At 54.2% G+C, this 20,409-nt stretch overlaps 2 protein-coding genes and 1 pseudogene across 7 annotated transcripts; 1 reads left to right on the top strand and 2 right to left on the bottom strand.

Annotated features, from left to right (window-relative positions):
* Positions 1-399: 399 nt before the first annotated feature.
* Positions 400-1,044, bottom strand: LOC118987673 (small nuclear ribonucleoprotein-associated protein B-like; annotated as a pseudogene).
* Positions 1,008-8,003, top strand: NEIL1 (nei like DNA glycosylase 1). Of its 6 annotated transcripts, XM_037046997.1 has the most exons (11): positions 1,472-1,867; positions 2,118-2,293; positions 2,850-3,306; positions 5,426-5,545; positions 5,623-5,686; positions 5,969-6,068; positions 6,422-6,549; positions 6,920-6,947; positions 7,125-7,186; positions 7,371-7,554; positions 7,733-7,823. In XM_037046997.1, exons 3-10 carry the CDS (start codon positions 2,873-2,875, stop codon positions 7,539-7,541), a joined length of 1,107 nt encoding a protein of 368 aa, XP_036902892.1. In that variant the 5' UTR covers positions 1,472-1,867; positions 2,118-2,293; positions 2,850-2,872; the 3' UTR covers positions 7,542-7,554; positions 7,733-7,823. The 6 variants fall into 6 exon arrangements, with proteins under 6 accessions (XP_036902890.1, XP_036902888.1, XP_036902891.1 ...); XM_037046995.1 differs by lacking the exons at positions 6,920-6,947; positions 7,733-7,823 and adding an exon at positions 1,008-1,460 and having other exon boundaries at positions 1,831-1,867; positions 7,371-7,719; XM_037046996.1 differs by lacking the exon at positions 6,920-6,947 and having other exon boundaries at positions 1,471-1,867; positions 7,733-8,003.
* Positions 8,004-8,535: 532 nt separating this feature from the next.
* On the bottom strand, positions 8,536-19,503 carry MAN2C1 (mannosidase alpha class 2C member 1). Its single transcript, XM_037046991.1, has 26 exons — positions 19,029-19,503; positions 18,683-18,808; positions 18,129-18,252; positions 17,107-17,177; positions 15,880-16,057; positions 15,412-15,601; positions 14,229-14,335; positions 13,956-14,066; positions 13,552-13,644; positions 13,309-13,425; positions 13,045-13,140; positions 12,795-12,940; positions 12,308-12,431; positions 11,826-11,947; positions 11,619-11,704; positions 11,326-11,481; positions 11,035-11,132; positions 10,774-10,868; positions 10,426-10,530; positions 10,171-10,327; positions 9,916-10,059; positions 9,485-9,594; positions 9,309-9,388; positions 9,026-9,174; positions 8,835-8,938; positions 8,536-8,758 (listed from the first exon to the last, which is right to left on the bottom strand). The coding sequence occupies exons 1-26, from the start codon at positions 19,127-19,129 to the stop codon at positions 8,623-8,625; spliced, it is 3,126 nt and encodes a 1,041-aa protein (XP_036902886.1). The 5' UTR covers positions 19,130-19,503; the 3' UTR covers positions 8,536-8,622.
* Positions 19,504-20,409: the final 906 nt, after the last annotated feature.

The raw sequence follows: 20,409 nt of genomic DNA, 5'->3' as shown, positions 1-20,409 counted from the left end.
ACACAGACCTTCCTTCAAAGAGCCAATCATTTCCCTTCCTTCTGGCATATTGTCTTTACTTTTATAGCACCTCATTAAGAGTTTATTATAAATTTGATTCATAGGCCACAAGGAAATAAAAGAACTATGTAAAGTCATTTGGGAAACAGGGAGCTGAGGAGGGCACAGGTGAGTCTAGGGCACTGGTGGGCACCCACTCGGGAGGGGGCTGTAGAAGGGAAACTAAACAATCTGTGAGGCTACGGCATAACAAACAAACAGGCCTGTGAGAAAGTGGACCTGAGGAACTGGGCCCGCACCTCTGTAGAGCTACTTCCATAACTCTATGACCACGAGTCAGAGAAGTCTTTGAATCTATGGGAGAGGGGTCTGCATTCCTGGAGGGCACCTGCCCTTTGAAGTTCCTCATCCAGGGAGGATCCCCACTGGGGGACCCATGAGAGGCCTCATACTAGGAGGTGGGACCATCATGCCTGGAAGGGGTGCCCCTCAAGGGCCCATAGGTGGGTGAGGACACCTGTGGCCAAGTGGGTTGAGATCCCTGTAATACTAGTTGCGGCAGCAGCTGCAACAATGCCTCTATTTTTGTGGGGTAATTATCTGTTGGGATGACCCACCAACCCCAGCAAGTCCTGCAGGGGCCTGGGACCTGGGAACACCAGCTGCGATTCCTCTGCCAGCAGCCCTGCCCACCCCTGGGCTCCCAGCAGCTCCATCAAGTGGGACTGGGTCAGCGCCAGTATCTTTGGGAGGAGGTCCCTCTACTGTAACTGAGACCAGGTTCTCCCCTGGTCTCCCCTCCAAGCTGCTGCAGACCAAGAACTCGCTTCTCTTTTCTCTTTCGCTTGAGTTCTTTGGCTTGATCTTCCTGAATGCATCACAATCACACTGGATCAAATTCATATGCTAGTTGAAAGCCTTGAAGGTGCCCATGAAGACGTGACCGTCTTGCAGGATGTACCTCATCCTGTAGTGGATGTGGGCAGCATCTTGGCTTGCTGCAGCCACAGTGGGAGTTGTGATTACTCCAGTTTCCTCTGGCATGTTGTCTTGTACCCCGTTTGCTGGATACTTACGAGGTCTCATAAGTGCCTAAATGTCACTGAAGCGAGACCCTCTCTCCCAAAACCGTCTGATGTGGGTTCTGCTTCTCGGCCTGTTTATTTGTCGCTTGGCTGCACTTCTCACCCACAGGTGGTAGAGATGTTTCTGTTTGTAAGTTATGCCTGTGGGTTGATATTTAGAGCCACCACTGGGTCCCCAGGGCCTTCGTTTATCGTGCACCTGCGGGCTCCCTCTACACATCTGGCAGGAGCCTCTTCTTTGAGACCTGGCTGCTGTTTTAGGCTGGGAGAACCGACCCTGCCACCGGCCGGGTGACTTCCTCAGCCACAGGGACAGCTGTGACACGGGACCTCAGAACTGACCTTGGATCCCGCCGGTACCACCCTCCCAAACAGGTGACTGCCCCAAAGCCTTTCGCACACGCCGAACCGCCCCAGCTCGTGGATCACACGCCGAAGGCCTCGGCTTCCTGCCCGAGGAACTACATTTCCCAGCGGGCGCTGGACCAGCAACCACAGCTTCGGGCACGATTGGCCCGCGACTTTAACTCCTTAGTGGCTGCAGGTTGGCGGAGAAGGGTGCGGGGCGCGGGTACGTGGGACGGAGGACGACATCCGGGGTGGGTACCGCAGATTGCAGACAGGATGGGATGTGGGGGCTCTGGAGAAAAAGGGAGCCAGGGTGTACCAAGGATAGGCAGCAGGGGGAGAGAGCCATGGAGTGCCCGCCCTTAGCGGAATTGGGATCCCGGACCTTTTCCCGCAGTTGGAATCCTCTCGGGTGCCGGGTCCTGGACGGCGAGGTGCGTGAAGGGAAAGGGGGTCTGTCCTGGCTAAACTCCGCCTATGCCCGACCACACCTGGGTCTTCGATCCCGCCGCGTTGGGGAGAAGAGGAGAATGCAAGCTCCCCTACCCCGCAGGGTGGCCAGGGAGAGGGAGAAGAGGTGGAGGGGGTTCCCCTCCGTCCCTGGAGCTGACCTGGGAGTGTCCTGTTCTGCCCTGGAGCTCGGTGACTTCGTCTTACTGACGACCCTGTCTTCCTCCCTCGCAGCTGCGGGGACCTAGCTCCAGCCCAGACATACCTCGAGACACGTGCATCCCCTCCTGCCTGCCTCCAACTCCGTCCTAAACTCGTCCTAACTGCCAGCTGAGCCTCTGAGCGTTAATTTCCCCAGCTCCCCAGGTGGGGTCGGGCTCATTCCCTCAGCGATTTTGGCAACAGATAAGGTCGGTTCTGAGTGGTGGGGTGGTGAACAAAATGAGCTTCCACCGGGGAGGAAGTGTAGGTTGAGGTGGACAACAGACATAAGACACTTTCAGATTTGGGAGTGACATGAAGAAAACATGTGTCTGGAGGAGGTGGGGAGGCCAATTTGGAAGGGTGGTCAGGGAGGGCAGCCCAGGCATTCCCAGAATGAGGGGACAGCAGGGGCAAGTGTGGGGATAGGAAAAGCAGCATGGTTGGGGCAAGTGATTGAGGGGGAGCCTAGGAACCAGATGACAGCTGGTCCCAGGAAGGATTTGGACCTTATTCTAAAAGCTGCGAGTGTTCATGGGAGACCATCATGGAAGGTGTTAACAAGACTGGAGCTCCCCAGTGCTCTGGGCTTCCCCAGCATTTTCAGGTGGGGTCCAAAGACTGTGGCCAGGCCAGCAGCATTTCCTGCAAAACCTACCAGTCCAGGGTCTCCTGATTCTCAGGTTCTCCTCTATGAAACGGGTGATAAATCCTATCTCACAAGGTGCACACCTGATCCAACTTGCAGTTCTCTTCCCCTCACAGGGCCTGCCGTCTCTTGGCACAGAATGCCTGAGGGCCCTGAGCTGCACTTGGCCAGCCACTTCGTGAACGAGGCATGCAGGGGGCTGGTGTTTGGCGGGGGTGTGGAGAAGTCACCTGTCAGCCGCAACCCTGAGGTGCCCTTTGAGAGCAGTGCCTACTACATCTCAGCCTCAGCCCGGGGCAAGGAGCTTCGCCTGACACTGTGCCCCCTTCCTGGGGCCCAGCCCTCACAGGAGCCAATGGCCCTTATCTTCCACTTTGGTATGTCTGGGTCCTTCCAGCTGGTACCCAGCAATGCGCTACCACCCCATGCCCATCTACGGTTTTACACAGCTCCTCCTGGCCCCAGACTGGCCCTCTGCTTTGTGGACATCCGCCGCTTTGGGCACTGGGACCTCGGTGGCAAGTGGCAGCCAGGCCGTGGGCCATGTGTCTTGCTGGAGTATGAGCAGTTCAGGTAGGTAGGGCCAGCCCCAGGTGTGATGAGCACAGCCCTGGGCCCGACTCTTTTAGTGCCTTGTTGGCCGAGGGGCAAATCCCAGCCTCTTCTGAGCCTCAGTCCCTTCCTCTATGGACCAAGACTTACTTCCCTGGGGACAGTTCTCTAAGCTAATGGATACGGAAAACCAGAATTGTTACGGGAGGTGGGTCAAGAGGTGAATAGGAAGGCATGCCCCAAGGACGAAGCGAGTTACTGTGAGAGCTGAGGCAGGATCAGCACCCCACGTTGCTTCTAGGTACCCTCAGGAGGCTAAGAAGGAAGGAAGGGTTCCAAGACGGTAGGATGGGGACTGCCAATAGACATGGTTTGAGTCAGGTTTTGTGGTCTTTCACATTTGCCTGCCCACTGGTTTGTGTCCCATGATCTCTGTGGCTGTCTTTTGTCTGTGGGAGGAGTAACAGTCTTACCTGGTTGTGATGCATGTCACCTAAGATGGCACAATGTCAGCCACCCTTCCTCCAAAGAGGAAATGTATATCAGTCTCTTTGTGCCAGACCCTGTTCTAGGTGCTGGTGATACAGCAGTGATCAAGGTGGATGTGGACCCTGCTCCCACTGAGCCGAAGTTCAGGCAGGGTATGGGGGGACAAGGAAACAAACTAGATGAGTTCATATAGACACATTCCTGAAAAATCCAAGAGGGAGAGAATGACTTCTGTGGCTAGGGAGTGCGGGGCAGGGGGCATTAGGAAAGGCCACTTCAGCCCTGGCTGGTGTAGCTCAGTGGGTTGAGCACGAGCCTGCGAACCACATGATCGAGGTTCGATTCCCAGTCAGGGCACATGCCTGGGTTGCAAGCCAGTTCCCAGCAGGGAATTCACGAGAGGCAACCATACATTGATATTTCTCTCCTCTCTCCTTCCCTTCCCCTCTAAAAATAAATAAATAAAATCTTAAAAAAAAAAGGAAAGGCCACTCCAGGAGGAGACATTTGAGCTGAGGCCTACCCGAGACCCAGCCATGCAAAGTTCTAGAGGGAAAGCATTCAAACTGACCAGAATCACAGGCACAAAGGTCTGGAGTCCATTCGGTGGATCCTCCCTTCCTTGGGGACAGCCCACCTTTACTTGGCCCTTAGGAGACCTCGTTACCCACTGAGGTGGGTCAGGCCGTGTCTGGCACCACAGAAGGCAGCTGACTCTTGGCCTTCTCAGGCATGACTGACCCCCAGGGCACATCCAGGAAGCGTCTGAGGCCCTGCACTCCCCCACCTTGCCTCTCCTGGGGGTCATGCCACAGGTCAGCTGTGTCAGCAGGCCTTGAAGTGTCTCTCAAACGAGCATCTCAGTGTGTCCTTCGTCCTATAACTGGGGAGCCTGGGGGGTGGGGATCTGGTCCCCTCAAGGAGCTGGCCACCCAGGCTAGCCTTCCACTCTTACATTTACCCCAAAATACTGTATTCTGGTCCCCTATTTCTTATGCTTCTCAAGCCCATCACTGAGTCAGTCTTGCCATGACCCTTTTCCACAAAAAACCAAGATGCATTTTCTCTTCCCACTGGTGAGGAAGGACCCATGGCCCTTGAAGGTAGGGTGGGGGCTGCTGACACCGTCAGTAGCCAGGACTTGCTCCTGCACACCTGCTACACAGAGCTGTCACTAGCCTCTCTGAAATGTTCAGGTCTTGAGAAGAACAGACCCTTCAATGTTAACTCTTCATTTCTAACCATCCAAAATCCCTGGACAGGGATCTCCAGGCTGCAGGCATATCTGAGGTCCTGTGATCACCTTGCTCTCAAGAATGTCTGGAGCCTGAGTTACTCTGGTGGCATATGCACAACAGATACAGACTTGTGTGTGTCCCTTTGTGTGAACTTGCTTTTGATTGGAATTTTCCACCTTTTGTAATGAATTAAAATCCCATATTGTTGCTCTCATTTGATAGGAAAACTGAGGTTCCCACTGTCAAAATAGCACTGAGACTGGGAAAAGGGAACCAGGACTCCTAATTTCCTCCCTTTGCATCTAGGAACAGGTTCTCCTGACTCCTCTCCCCTATCCCATGGTGAGGTGTGTGGTGGTGGTGGGGATGAAAGGGCAGAATAGGCCTCACGTGCTCAGGCTGTGTCCCTCCAGGGAGAATGTGTTACGAAACCTAGAGGACAAGGTCTTTGACCGGCCCATATGTGAGGCCCTCTTGGACCAGAGGTTCTTCAATGGCATTGGCAACTATCTGCGTGCAGAGATTCTATACAGGTTAGCAGGCAGGCCACGGGTATGAGGGTAGGCTGGGTGCTCACATTCCTCATTGCTTACCATGCCCCCCCCCGCAGGCTGAAGATACCCCCCTTTGAGAAGGCCCGCACTGTTCTAGAGGCGCTGAAGCAGCACAGGCCGGTGAGGGTGGAGGGGAGGGAGGTATACTCACATTATCAGTGAGGGCTGACAGGGTATGGGCTGAGTCATAGTTAACTGTCTCTAATGTAACCCATACAGGTCCTTAGTCTGCATTTCCTTCTCTACAATGTATGTATGTGTGCATGTGCACTCACTGGGTAGCAGGAGAATGAACCATCTGAGTCCTGCAAGCTCAGAGGTCTGCTCCCAGTGGGGTCAGCTGTCTTCTGAGTGCCCTTACTGCATGCTGACAGCCAGACTCTGTCCCTGCCCTTTCTCCAGAGCCCAGAGCTGACCCTGAGTCAGAAGATCAAGGTGAAGCTGCAGAACCCAGATCTGCTGGAGCTGTGCCATTCAGTGCCCAAGGAAGTGGTCCAGCTGGGTAAGGCCTGGGAGGCAAAGATAGCCAACTACCTCTGCCTTGGCATATTGTATAACCCCCAGGGCAGTTGCTGCCCTTCTAGGCCTGGTTCCTTGCCTGAGGAATGGAAGTTGTTGCTAAATGAACCAGGCCTCCTCACTCGTCAAGTGTCTATGTCCTCTAAGATGCCCATGAAACAGGCAGTGCAAGGACTGTTAACCCCTCTCCAGGATGGGCAAGCCATGGCCCAGAGTGGGGAAGACACGAGTCTGAGGTCACACAGAGCTGGAGGAGAGCGAGCCTGGGCCCCTGACTCAGTCAATCAAGTTCCTCCTCCCCTTAGCCTGAGTCTGACTTGGCTCCTCTGTCCACAGGGGGCAAGGGCTATGGACAGGAGAGTGGGGAGGACGACTTTGCGGCCTTTCGAGCTTGGCTGCAGTGCTACGGCATGGCGGGCATGAACTCCCTACGGGACCGGCACGGCCGCACCATCTGGTTCCAGGTTTGGGTCCTAATGCTCTCACAGGCAAACAGATCCCAAAGAGGCACCTGGGGTCACAGGTGGGCAGGAGATGGGGTCTGTATCTAGGCCCTCAAGTGTCACAATGTCCCTGTGACATATTGTATATGACAAAGTTCTAAGCCTTCCCTATGCTATGCCTCTCCCCGCCTATGAGTCCCAGGCTCCTAGCCAGTAGAGTAGCCCAAGGCAGGGTGACTCTGATGTTGGCTCTTCCCTGGCAGGGAGGGGGCAGGCTTCTTAGGGGAGGAACCCCACTGATCTGGAAAGAGGTGTGAGTCCTGCCTTTCCAAGGAAAAACGACCCCTGCCCCAACCAGGCTGATTGTGGAATCCTCCCTGTTCCACTTTAGGGGGATCCTGGACCTTTAGCACCCAGAGGTAAGCAACTCCTAATGTAATAAGCTAAGAGATCAGAATGGGTATTACCTACAAGGGTTGCAGCAGTCCCCAGTCTCCACTGCAACCCTGGGAGTCACCCCAGGGTGGAAAAGTGGGAGTCTGGAGAAAGGGCCCAAGGCTGTAGGACCTTGCAACCCCAGCATCAGTGTCCTTCAGGGGTCAAGTCCCGTAAGAAGAAATCCAAGGGATCACAGCCAGGTCCTGAGGACAGAATGGAGGTATGACTCCCTGCTCCTACTCCTTCCTACACTCTCCCCTGCCCTGGCTGCACCCAGGGCCAGCTTTTGGACAGCTGCCTTCCATTGACTTTGTGGGGGGTGGGAGCGCTGCACAATGGTGGGTCCTAACCAACCTCTGAACTGCTCTCTGAGCACCTCAGGAACCTGTGTCTCCTCCACCCAGGACCCTCCACCCCCGAGCAAGGCTCCTTCCAGGGCAAGAAGGGCACGAAGAGGACGAAGAGGACGAAGAGGACTTCCTAAGCAAACTACAGCCCATCAACCTGAGGGGACCAGTCTCCAACAGGACCCAGAAGTACCCCCAGTCACTGAGAAAGGAAAGAAAACAGAGTGATGGGCAAATTCAGGTGGGCCTTCCTCAGCACCCTCCTCTGGGGATGGAAGGGGCACCACCAAAAGGAGCTTTCCAGAAGGAAAGGGTGATAGTACGGCTAGGAGTTACAGATGGACAAAGGTGGGAGGAAGGCTGTCGGGGTAGTCCTCAACCTGGGGGCTGAACTGCCACCTCACTTGTCCTCCCTCCAGGCTGCTGCAGACCCCAAAAGATCAAGACTGACACCCCATCTCTGGAGCCTGAAAGGACTTCAGCCTCTTAGCTGCATATATGCCTTCCCACTGCCTTGCCCTGGACCTGGGGGCCTGTGTGGCTTCCCAGAAGTAGGGAGTAGTTGAAGGGCCCTGTGGTCCTGTGTTTATTCCCTACACAACTATGATTTTTAAATTTAATTCCCACTGTCCCTGTTTTTTAAGCTCATGTAAAAAATGCTGTATTTTTTAAAATATATAAATTGATAAACTTCTTGGATTGGCTACAGAAGGCCTGGGATGGCCAACTTAGGAGGACCTGTTGCCTGGCCCCAAGTCCAAGGGGGCTGCATCCCCAGCATGGCAGACTGGGCCCCATGCCAGTCCTCAAAGCCCCAGCTGTCAGAGGACAGTCTGTGTCTGGACGAACAGTCCCCCACAGGCGGTGCGGAGAACCTGGCCCAAGGCTAGACTCCATAGCTCCTCCAGTCCTGGATTCTTCAGGGCTTGTGGCTGCCTTCCAACTTTGCCCTGACTAGTCAGTGCTTCCTTTCCTAGTGGGGCTAGCTGGGACCCACCCAGCCCCAAGGCCCTCTACCTGCTGATACCAGGAGGAATTTCTCTTATGCTCTTATCTTGTGGTCGTGGAATCCCCACAGATCCCCTGGGGGCTGCAACCCAGACTCTGCACACACAGGTTACCTTAGATTTTGCCCTTGCCCCCAAATGCCTGGGGAACAGACTTCTCTTCACAAATTGAGAGGATGGGCCCTTAAAAGGAAAGGGCAGGAGTTACCAGCAGGGGTCCTGAGACAAGGATTTAATGTTTAAGAGGTCACACATCTGTGCTTCAGGCAACCACCAAAGCTCTCCACAAGTAATCTCCACCCTCAGGGTCTCAGTTCAGGGGTAGGTTGCAGCATTAGCAACAGAGACTGTACTTGGAAGGGAGAAAAGGTGAGCTTCAGGCGGGAGTCCCTAAGGGGCAGGTGGCCAGCAGGATCAGGGCGCTCCAAGAGGTCGCAGCTGTAGAACAGGAGGGACTATGAGGACTCCCTCGAGGACCGAGTGAGGGCAGGACTCCCACTCCCATCCCACTCACAGGACAGCTTCCTGAACTGGCAATGACGTGTGCAGCCAGCAATCCACGTGGCTGCCATGGGCCTCGTACATCCTGAGCACCAGCGAGCAGCCCTGGGTTTCAGCCTGGGGTGGGAAGGGGATGGTGGGTGGGGCCAAGGTCAGAAGTGGCCAGCCCCCAGCAACCCCCCCCCCCCCCGGGCGTTGCATTGCCTTCTTGACCGTCTCCAGCACCACAGCGGGGGAGGACACAGTGAAGGCACTCCAGGCAGACACAGGCGCCCGGCCTGGGGTGGGCAGCACCAACAGAGGGAAGTTGAGGCTGTAGGCTGCTTGGATAACACCAGCATCCTGGAAAGAGCCTGGGCAAGGGCCGAACAGGAATGTGTGGTGCAAAAGGGGGTAGAGGCACAGGGCAGCAGTTTTCCCCTCCCCACCAACGGTTGGAGAAACCAAGGTTTGGAGAAAAGGAGAGAAGGGGTGAGGCAGCACTCACCCGCGTGTGGCATCAGTGCATATGTGAACTCATGGCGCCCCATGTCAGCAGTGGCATCGGGGGCTTTAGGAGCCCGCAAACTGCAGGGAGGGTGGGAATGGACCAGGTTGGAATTTTGGCCCTGTCAGACCTTCCCCAAGGCTAGTTCCTGCCCCAAGGCTGGGCACACCACTCACAGTGAGAGGCTGAGGACGTTGCCCCGAACTGAAGAGCCGTACTTGCAGTCATTGAGTAGGGCCAGCCCAAAGCCATGTTCTGATAGGTCCATCCAGCGGTGGGTCCACACCTGAAGGGCACATCCCAGACCCACTTGGTGGCCCTTCCTCCTTTTGCTCCAGTCACTGAAGTGAGGGCAAGCTCTGGGACCTCAGGATTGAATGCCAGCTCTCACAATAGGAGGCCCTGAACACACCACCCAAACTGTCTATGCCTCAGTTCCTCATCTGTGAAATGGGGACAATTAGTACTTAACCTACTAAATGGATGCCTGGCACACTTCAGGAACTAGCAAATATTGCTCTTCCTCCTCCTCACCACCCCATTCCATACAACTAGTCTCACCCCAGCTAGGGAGAGTCCAAATCCCCGCACCCTACCCATGTCAGACCTCAAACCGAGCCCAGTCCCAAGAGGTGTTGTAGTGGGTGGGCCGCTGCAAGTGCCCGAACTGGACCTCATGGGTGGCCTGGGGGCTCCGCACACGGGCAGGGAACTCCACCTTCAGGAATTTGTGGGCTTCGTGCCAATGTACCTGGGGTGGGGGTCAAGGGGGAGGGGAGAAAGAGACACACAAGCCTAGGGCTAGCCCCTCCTTACCAGCCACACTTTTGGGAAAGTAGCCACCATGCTACCCCCATGCTACCTCGGTGTGGAAGCGGACATAAGGGCAGCCAGCATCCAGTACAATCTCCTGGCTGAGCCGACTGTTGGGGCTGATCTGTAGCAGGAACCAGGCACTGCCCCGCAGGCCACCCTCAGTGCCCACTGCCAGGGTCCCTGCCTGGCCCAGCACTGGCTTCCTAGAGGGTAGATGTATGAGGCACTAAGCTGGGGCCAGCCGATGGAGGGCCCAGAGGGCCTGTACATCCCACCTCCCCCACACCCTGCCAACCCGCACCGTGTCTCCAGGTGGTAATCCATGACATCCCATGCATCCCAATACAGAGGGACATCATCAAACAGCACAAACTGGTTTCCCACAGCACCCTCGGCAATAGCTTCCCTGGAAGGAGATGGGGATTGGTGTTTTACAACTGTGTGATTTTGGTCTCTCCAGATGCTCAAGGTGGGGTGGGGGTAGGGTGAATAGACCCAGGGACAAGGGTCTCCTCAGCCCAGCCTGCTTTGCTCCATGAGTGGGTCCCAGCCGAGAGCCACTGGTGGGCTGCTGTGGCCAGAGGACAGAGGGAGCAGGCTCTGGGAGCTACCTGCCAGATCCTGAGAGAGGGCAGTGGGGGGCTGGCACCTGCTGGAAGCCACCAGCACCAGGGATGTCAGGCGGCCAGTTGGGTCCAGCTTCACCCGGATGATGCCATTGTCCAGAGTCACAGAACCGTCAGTCTTGGCAGAAGGGGGCCTTGACATAGTTGGCAGGGGCTTCCCACAACCAACAGCCCCCCGCCCCAGCCCCATCTCACCACTTGCTCCAGTCTGGGGGGCTCTGAACCCCATGTTGTTAAGAATGTTCCAGGAGAGCCCTGACCCAGCTGGACACGCCAGCACTCACCTCTTGCACAACAAACACAGGCTGCTGGGGCAGCAGGGGCTGCGGTGAAGTGGGGGCCGGAGCAGGAGCATAGCCCATGCTGGGCACTGTCACCAGGGCTGGGGACGAGATTTGGGCATCAGTGCAGCCTCCTTGAACTTTCAGGAACCTCTTCGGGATGCAGGGATACTACTGCTGCTACCCTCCAGCCTGGGTCACCCCAGGGCAGAGATCCCCAGGGGAGTATCCCTGACCCTTGGACTGGCCTCCTTCCCTCCTGCTGCAGCAACAACCCCTCTCCCCAGCTCATACCTAGGCTGTGGGCTCCGCCAGGCCTGGGCAGGGCCAAAACTTCAGTGCGCTTCCAGGGCAGTGTGTTGACAATGAGGAGTCCCTCAGGACCTGGTTCCCCAGCACACAGGGCTGCAGCTGCAGTGCTAAGCAGTGTGTTGCCGTGGGAACGGATATCTGAGGAGAAATTAGGTGGTCCTAGTGGGCAATGACAGAGACTTCCCATACCAACTGGGATGATCTGAGTGACCTACAGGTGACACTCTGGGATCAGCCCCGGGTATTGAAGAGAACAGTGGGAATGTTAGCCTAACCTTCATAGTGGGACATGGCTTCCTCGGCCACTAGCTGAATGCAGCTTCCAGTCACCACATCGTGAAACTGGTTCAGGAGCAGAAGCCTGCAGGGGTCAAGGGCAGGAATGGGGAAGGCCAGGAGGGTGGGAAGAATGAAGGCCGAGAGGAGCAGTCACAGAGGTTTCTGGGTGGAGTCTGATAGGTGACAGGCAGAGCCAGGCTGACCTCCAGAGGCCCTGCAGCTGGGCTGCTGGGTACAGAAAGTGGGCGCTGCGGACCAGGGCCAGGCTGCTGAGCAGCTCCACATCGTGCAGGATGCGTTCACACTCCCGGTTCCCCTTCTTGATCTGAGTCAGGGCCAGCAAGGCAAAAAGGATGAGTCTAGAACCTGCCCAAGCACCCCAGAACACATTGCAAAGCCCTCCATGGCTCAGAACACCTGATGTCCTGACTCAGAACACTATCTAATGGCTCCCCAGGACCTCCTGGATAAAGCCTCTTGTGGGTGACATGTCCCAAATGCCTCCCTCCCTCAGTGCAAGCCTTCTTCAGACTCCTGATCAATGCGGCTCCTGCACTTCTCTCAGGTCCTCCTTGAAGCACAAGCCTCCTTCCCCAGATCTGGGTGGGCTCTGTCCTGGTTCTTTCACTGACGCTACAGAGCACACACATGCTCTCCTTACTTGGCTGAGTGACTGGCTCCTGACCTGGGCGTGGGTGGTGTAGGTGCCATTGTGCAGCTCCAGGAAGAGCTCCCCGACCCACGTGCACAGCCGCTCTGAGTCGCTCTCCAGCATTGAGAAGAGTCGCGCCGGAGAAGACAGCTGCACCCTAAGGGAGACTGCAAGCCTGGGTCTCCCAGCCTTGGGGGGGACCACATGCTTCAACCTTCATTCCATATCAGAACAGACAAGAGATCCAGTCCCCGAAGAAAGGAGCTGCCCCCAGAATGCTGTCTCCACAAAATCAACTTTAGAAACCCCAGGAGAGTTTCTCCAGTGAGTTTAAGCTCCTTCCCACCCTCAGCTTTCACCCTGTATCACCCCCAAGGTAGAATTTGGAAGGAGCCCATGGAACAGGATTGGAGCGGGACTGGTCTAATGGATGGGTGGGGTCAAATGTTTGACTAGGAAGGGCTCAAGGCAAGGGCTGATGGAGCAGCTCAGTGAAGGCTGCTGGTGGGCCAGGCCTGACCTGGGCAGCCCATCTGTATTGTACAGACGCTTCAAGCGGTCCACCATGGTCTGGGTAGGGCCACCACCCCCATCCCCAAAGCCAAAGAGGAAGGCACTGTGGTTGGTCCGCCCTTTGTCCCGGTTTTTGGCCACCGTCTTCAGCACCTGGATAGGCAGGGGCAGGGCAGCATGGTTCAGTCCAGGACAGGACACCTAGCTTCTCCAACCTACTTCCCTGGCCCCACCTTGGCCACCAGGAACCCTCTTACCTCTTCTACACTGCCCTCCATCCCATATGAGTCACCAGGTGGGAAGTGAGCCAGCACACGGGAACCATCCAGCCCTTCCCAGAGAAAGGTATGATGCTGTGGGCAGGCAGAGAAGAGAGGCTACTGCACCCTGGGAGGAGGCACACCCTCTCTGGGTGGGGGTTGAGTGGTTTGTCCAGGACCCCTGAACAAGCCTGGGGAAGAGAGGAATGGGCTCGGTGGGAACCAGACCCACTCTAACGTCACCCCCTGGGGTCTGCTCACCGGGAAGGAGTTCACCAAGTTCCAGCTCAGTTTCTGGGTCAGGAAGTGCCTGATGCCACAGCTGCGCATGATCTGAGGAAGCTGTGCCGAGTAGCCAAACGTGTCTGGCAGCCAGAACTGCAGGAAAAGGGCCTCTGGGGCGTGAGAATCAGGGCTCTTGGCAGAGTGGCCCCAGCCTCAGCCCCTCATCTCTCATCAAGCTCTGACCCAATCTGCCTGAAGGGATTGCAGGGCCCAGCCTACCTCAGAGCACATCTTCCCAAATTCCTGCAGGAAGAAGTTCTGGCCCTGCAGGAACTGCCTCACCATGGCCTCTCCACTGGGAATGTTCCCATCCTGGAAGTGAGGGAAGAGGGGATCAGCACCACTTGGGAAGAGGTGGGAGCTCATGCTGACCCCACCCCATCAGAAGCCATGGCTCTGACCCAGCGGTTACAGCTAGCACCCAGGAAGTGTGAATCTCCTGGTTTCAGACCCGTCTATCTGCTGGAGGGGGAGCTTCTTGGCTTGGTCATGGAGACAGCCTGTCACCTTGCTTGAGACTCTCCTCCCTCTTCGAGCCCCAGGCCGCTGCCACAGATGGGTTGTGAAGGACCTGAAGAAAGCTGAGGAAAGCCTTAGGCTGATGGTGCGCAGACTGCACTTACCATCTCCACCCAGGTGCCCCCTACAGGCACAAACTGCCCATGGCAGGCGAACTCCTGTAGCCGGGCATACAGGCCAGGGTAGTGGTTCTTCACCCACTCGAGTTGCTGCGCCTGGGAGGGAGATGGGACAGGGACTGTGCCAGGAGTGACAAGAACCCCACCCAGGTCCAAGAATCTGGGATCCAGATGAAGGTGGGGAAAAGCCCTGCCCCTCAGAACCTCAATATTGGACCTACTGGGTTTCTGGTGTCCCCACATGGCTGTCCCCCTGACCTGGGAGCAGACAAAGATGAACTCAGGGTTCCGCTCCATGAGCTGCACAGCTGTTACCCAACTCCGAGCACACTTCCGCACTGTCTCCTTGAAGGGCCAAAGCCAGGCTAGATGGGGAGAAAGAACAGCAAGGTCCTCAGCTCCACACAGGTCTCTAGCTTCACCCCTTGCCCCAGCACTCTGACCAGGCCCAGGATGGGCCTCTAGGATCTTCTTAGCTCTCCTCCCATCTCAGGCCCCTTTCCCTGAAAAGTACTGTGATATCCCTCCCGAGCTAGCAGTTCAAACCACTCCTACTAGGTGGGAGTAAGGGGTGGGATGGGAAGGCCACAAGGGTTATCAGGTCAACTTCAGAGGTCAGGAAATAAAGGACTCATAGGCTTAGACACCCGCAGTGAGGGTACTTTATCCCTAGTACATAATGATGGGTATCCCAGGACAGAGGACACAGCTCCCCAAGATGAACCTTGCCTGGTCAGCCATCCAACTTGGAACACCATAGCCTCTCCTTACCTCTCGGCCTCAGTTCCTTCCTCACCAGGCAGAGGCCCCCACCCTCCATCTCATACCTTGGCAAAGCAGAGAAAGCCCTTGTTCTGAGTTCCAGAAACTTCAGGTGTACCTGAGTCAACACTTTGGGGAGCTTGTTTAAAAATGTGCATTTCCTAAAAGCCTCAGATACTGCAAACTTACAGGGTTCAGAACTGAATCCTTGACCCTCCCCAGTAAACCTCCCCTGCGCTTGAGCCTCCGTCTCTATTACTTCCACGCCACTCTTCTCTTACCAACTTGGGCACCCTGTCAAACTTACTCATTTTCACTCAGCTCACAGTCACCTCCTCTCCAAAGTCTGTCATGAATTCCCTCTACTCAGCTGTGTTAAGTGCCTCCCTCCAACACGGTATCAACTGTGTCTATTTTATGATCATCAGTCTCCAGAATCCTTCCATCTAGTATCTAACATGGGGCATCTGATTTTGTTGAATGGATAAATGAAGCTCCACCTAGCAAAGCCCACAGTCCAGTCCCCTTGCCCCTTGCCCCATTTCACAAATGGAAAAGACTGAAGCCCAAGAAAGAGGGGCAAGAACTGGCTGAAGATCACACAGTGCTTCCTGGGCACATCCAGGGCTTCAAGGTCACTCCTGCATCCCCTGGCCAACCCGGCCAACTGCCCCCCTACCTGTATCAATGTGGCAGTGCCCCATGGCATGGATGGTATGTTGGCTTTCACCTCCACGTTGACCAAAGAACCTGGAGGCCAAGTCCTGGGCGGTCAGAAAGGTTTCAGGCTCCGTAGGGTCACAAACATTCACAATCTGGTTGGCTGTATACAGTGCCTGGAAGCTGCGCTGGTTGTCTTCCCCAAGGCCCTGCAGCAGGGTTCTTCCTTTCAATCCCATCTCAAGCAAGTCGGAGTCTCCAGGCCCTACTGTTCTCTCAAGGGTTCTCGGCAGAGCTCTTCCCTATCTCCAACTCTTTGACCCTGACAGTTTCTCCGCTCAGCAGTTTCCCTTCTCCCCTTTACATCAACTTTAGGGCAGGCAGAAACACTCTCCCTGCTGTGCATTCCCAGAGTCCCAAATATCTGACTCAAGAAACAACCTGCCTGGAGTTCTAGAGTGATGAAGTAGGGTGGGGTATCAATTACCTTGGCCACGCCCAAGAGCAGCTCCAAATCCACCAGGAGTTTGTGGACATCCCGGCGGAACAAGGCCAGCTCGGCCCTGCTCACCTGGAACATTTTCTCTGAGTCTGGGGCTGCAATCATGGAGCCCTTCCCGGCTCCCAGGAGCCCATTGCAGGCAACTTCCACATACAGGATCAGGCTACCAGAATGTGGAAAGGCAGTCTCAGGGCAAGGGACTGGCAGAGGACTCTGGGGGCTTGGGAGGGAGGACTGAGGGGGCATCCAGATGACTCCTTCCCATTCACCTCCATGATCCCATATGTCAAGTTTGTGTAAAAAGGGTCACAGTAGAAGCACAAACCTGCACCCACGTGATGATAATGAGAGCTCTATTATGACTGGTGAAAACCAAGCCGCTCAGTATAGAACTGTGTGAATCATGCTGCTGTTTAGCCTTTTGTTCCCAAAGCTGTCTTTACAAAGCACTACCTTGGTCTCAGAAATGTCTTTGCAAATTAAAAATTAGTTGGGATCTCCTAGAACAAAGACCCATCAGCCAATCCAGGGAGGGCTATTATTTGGGGCAGCATATTGGGCTGCAGGGCTGTCCTACTCAGTCTTCAGAGAGCAAATGCAATTTCTTTGGGGAAGCCCTCCCTGACCCACCCCCCCCAAAGTCTGAAACAGAGTTCTCAGATTGAGCTCCCAGTGTTTTCTCCCAGAACTCTCATCAATTTTGTAATTGTATGAGTATGCATGAGCCCCCCTGCTGTAGAGGACCACATTACTCATCACCACAGGCCCAGTGTCTAGAAGCATTAGATACACAATGTTCAATAAATATTATAACACAATCATAAAGCCTAAGAGTTTTTAATGGTGTCATAAATGTCCATTTTCTAATACCAAGTGAAAAAATTCAGGACACAAAATATCAAAGAGATATAAACTCAACTAGTAAAGACTACATCTGTAAGAATTCCTGAGATGAATGCTGACATGTGAATAATGGTCATCTCTAGGTGGTGATATAATGGGAGGGCCATATTTAAAACAAGAAGGTAAACATGTTTTATAGCCAGAAAAAAAAATCCTGTTTTTACAAAGCAAACTTTGAGATGGTTGTGGTGGAGGTAGGTGTGTTCCAAGATCATTCTGGGCCTTAGTTCCCACCAATGTGTCCTCCCCCCGCCCCGGTGTCCCCTCCTGCATAGCCTTGGTCAACCAGAGCACAGGGACTTCACTCACCTTCGGGGATCTCCTTCCCCCAGCTTATCAGTCAGGACATAGCTGGTCTTATCCCCTTCTTTGGTCAAACCCTGGTGGGAGTAGAACGAACGAGACAGGGCACAGGTTTTTGGACAGTTCAGGTGAAGTATAAGCTGAGGGAGTCCAAGACACTCCACCTGGTCTCCATCTAGCTTTGGCTTCTTTCTCCTAGGCAAGGTCACGAATGATAAATCAGGGACCCCTGGTAGCAGGTGGCCTGATCCCCACAGCAATCAGCACCATGACCACCACATGGCACCAGCAGAAAAGCCCCTGGTTTTATGGGAAGGGTCCTGGGCAGGCACCAGGAGACCCGGGTGTGGCTTCTGGTGGCCTCCGTACCCCCTAATAAGTATGTTAGGGGAAATTCTGTAAAGTTGGGGGCTGGTCTGTCTCACTCCCTACTATATTCCCAGAGCTTAAAATAGGGCATGGCCCAGAGAGGGCATTCAGGAGACATCTGCTGAACCACTGGATGGAGGGAGGGAGGGCTCTGCTATACAGGTAGGACAACAATCCTACCCTGAGAATGAAGGCTATGCAAACCAAGCAAGTGAACTAACCTGTACACATTTCAGCTTCTTAATCTGTAAATGGTCATAAAGACCCAAATGTAATTATAAAGATATTGTTAGGTGCATAAAGAAGACACTTAGTAGTGGTAAGTTGTATTTGGAGAATTGGGATGGGGTGGTAGGGAAAGATCCATTATTACTTCAGGGGGAAAGAACTTAAGTTTTTACTTTATATTATTCAGAACTATTTGAAAATAACTTTTCAGCCCAGAATGAGAAGGTGGCAGGGTTGGTTTACCACTAATTATGTTGCAATTCGAAAGCAATTCATTTAACTTACCCAGTGTGAGAAGGACCCAAGCAGCAACTCCCCATGTCCTGAAATACTGTTGATACCATCCTGCAGGCAGAGCCACTTGGCTATGGCTTCTCCAGAGATCAGCGCTAAAATGTGGCCACGACTGTCCCTAGGGCAAGGTTCCTTACCTGAACTGGTTCCCCATCACGCCACACCAGGCCTTCTCCATCACTTTCCCAGCGAAGGTGAACTTCCTGACCCACCCATGCCTCTGGGATGGTCAGCTCCACCCGAAACCAACATGTCCACCACCTGCAAGAGAGCCAGTTAGGTGGGCCTCAGGGTGGAAGCCCTATTCTTTTGAAATAGTATTCCTTGGATTAAGTAAGGGTCGGTAAGGGCCTGAGACTTTCGCTATGCATTACAAAGTATTCAGATTTGATCCACAATTAAAGAACAAGGTGTGTGCAGCGAGGTGATGGAAGGAGGTAGAGTCATCAAAGGTTGGTGATCCATCTTTGAGTGCCTTTCTTAAGGGGAGTCAAAGGGCTGGGAGAAATAAGAAAATGAACTCTTCCATGCTAAGGGACCATGGAGATGTTCCCAGCAGAGGGTGCAGCTCTGCCCCAAGTGCTAAGGCAGAGGGCTGACGGTGGAGGTGTGGCCGTAAGGAATGAACCAAATCAGAGAGGTACCTTCCCTTTGGCCTGCTGGCCCCGCCCTGCCTCTGGGTATTACCCACGTGGGTCCGAAGCTGTCGCCGACCTGCGCAGGGCGGAAGTCCTGCTGGACTGCCTCCTGGTAGGACAGCCTCTCAGGCGTCAGGAAGCTAGAGAGCGCAGCCACTGGGCAGCTGTCCCCGAAGAGCCTAAGTAAGAGGGGCCGGTGGGCTCGCGCTGGAGGCCAACTTCCCGCTTACCCACCAGCGGCCCACCAGCGAGTTTCCCCACAACACAGCTTCCCCACCCTCTCCCCTAGCCCTGTCTGCAGAAGGCAGGCATTTTCTCCCTCAGTTTGGGTGGCCGCAGCTTGGGTTTATCCCCAGAAAGGCACGCGGGGATAAACCGCCCAAAGCGAGAGGGCCACACCTGCCGCGGAGGTTGCAGTCGGCAAAGTAGAGTGGCGACACGAATTTCTCCACCCGCTCCAGCGTAGTGCGCCAGTGCTTCAGAAACGGTGCCGCCGCCATTGCCACAAGCCCAGTACTCCTCCCGGAAGATCTCAGGTGCTGCAAGCGCGGACCGGAACCAAAGGTTCCAGCGTCCAAAGCTGCCTTCCAACCGGGGACCCTTGTTTTTGTAACACCGCACTCCTAGAAACCCAGGCGCTCTGAACCTCGAGCACGGTACTATCAAGTACTTCCGGGTCTCTTCTCTATCTCTTCCGGGCTAGTGGGCCACTTAGCAAATCCCTAAGTAGAATGGCAAGTTTGACGTTTACGTTCTCTGAAAGTGCGGGCACAGCAGAAGCAGGTCACTCAGCCTCAGCAGCCACAAGTGGGAAGCCCCTGGCCTTCCAGTTATCAGTCAGGCCTCTGGCTCCCTCAAAAACCTAGAGAGAGCTGGGGTACCTGGAATAGACCTGGGGTTAATTAGGGAGGGCTTTGTACCTCATCTTCCTCTACTACCTATTTTATGTTTTACAGCTGTTGGTCACTACCAGAAACTGAATTTTGATTTGAGATGCCACGTTAGTCATAGCATTGAAGATGCTAATAAAATAGTTTTCCACCACACAGGACTGAAGAGTTCAGAGAAGCTTCATCTTCACATTTTTTTTCCTCTTAGGATTGCTCAAGTTCTTGTCTATAAAATCATTAGTAAGAAAAATATATACACAACATTAGCCCTGTTATTTTAATAGAAATACTAACCAGCTCATATTTACATTTCAAATGCAAATTGCAAGGAAAGGTGACTAAGTACACAAAACCAAACATAACTGAAAATAAATAAAATCTGCCAGCTCTAATACAAGCTGGGTTTAAGATGAAAGCTCGAGTGTTAGAAGTGGAATAAAAATGCTGCTTGTGAAAATCCTAACTGTAGGTGACATTCCCCCTTCTTTCTGGTTGCACTGGTGGGTTGAGTTTTTCTCTTGAACTGGCCTGAAAACTCTATTCCTGACCTGCAAGCAGGTAACTCTGGACATAATACTGCATGGACAGCAAGAACTGGGGCCCCATCAATTTCCCCCATAATCCCAAGTCCGCAGGATCTGTCATGAGCAAGCAGAGGGGAATAGGAAAGTTATTCCTGGAAAAACCCGAAGATCTCTCCTCCCCAATTAGTATGTATCATCTCCAAGTCAGGGACCACCCCAGCTTCACACTAGAATCTCCTCCCACAAGGCTCTTTTCATATCCTACATTTCTGGGTTTATAGTCTTCTGTCATCCCTCCTTCCACACACACACAAACAAAAAAGAAGTCTACCATGTATCCCAAAGTCCAGAAACCAAAGATTTGGG

The sequence above is a fragment of the Sturnira hondurensis genome, unplaced genomic scaffold (genome assembly GCF_014824575.4).
Source record: "Sturnira hondurensis isolate 20B ecotype Veracruz unplaced genomic scaffold, ASM1482457v3 Scaffold0005329, whole genome shotgun sequence".
NCBI lineage: Eukaryota > Metazoa > Chordata > Mammalia > Chiroptera > Phyllostomidae > Sturnira > Sturnira hondurensis.
The sequence above is the reverse complement of the archived record's forward strand: the minus strand, read 5'-3'. Positions and strand labels throughout refer to the sequence as shown.

Excerpts from the sequence above, each read along its gene's own strand:
- MAN2C1 (XM_037046991.1), bottom strand. The coding sequence starts at position 19,129 with ATGGCGGCGGCACCGTTTCTGAAGCACTGGCGCACTACGCTGGAGCGG. Across the intron at positions 11,705-11,825 it reads CAGCTGCAGGGCCTCTGGAG|GCTTCTGCTCCTGAACCAGT; the intron begins GTCAGCCTGGCT and ends TGACCCCTGCAG. Across the intron at positions 11,133-11,325 it reads TGGCGGAGCCCACAGCCTAG|CCCTGGTGACAGTGCCCAGC; the intron begins GTATGAGCTGGG and ends TCTCGTCCCCAG.
- NEIL1 (XM_037046993.1), top strand. The coding sequence starts at position 2,873 with ATGCCTGAGGGCCCTGAGCTGCACTTGGCCAGCCACTTCGTGAACGAG. Across the intron at positions 3,307-5,425 it reads CTGGAGTATGAGCAGTTCAG|GGAGAATGTGTTACGAAACC; the intron begins GTAGGTAGGGCC and ends GTGTCCCTCCAG. Across the intron at positions 5,687-5,968 it reads CGCTGAAGCAGCACAGGCCG|AGCCCAGAGCTGACCCTGAG; the intron begins GTGAGGGTGGAG and ends CCCTTTCTCCAG.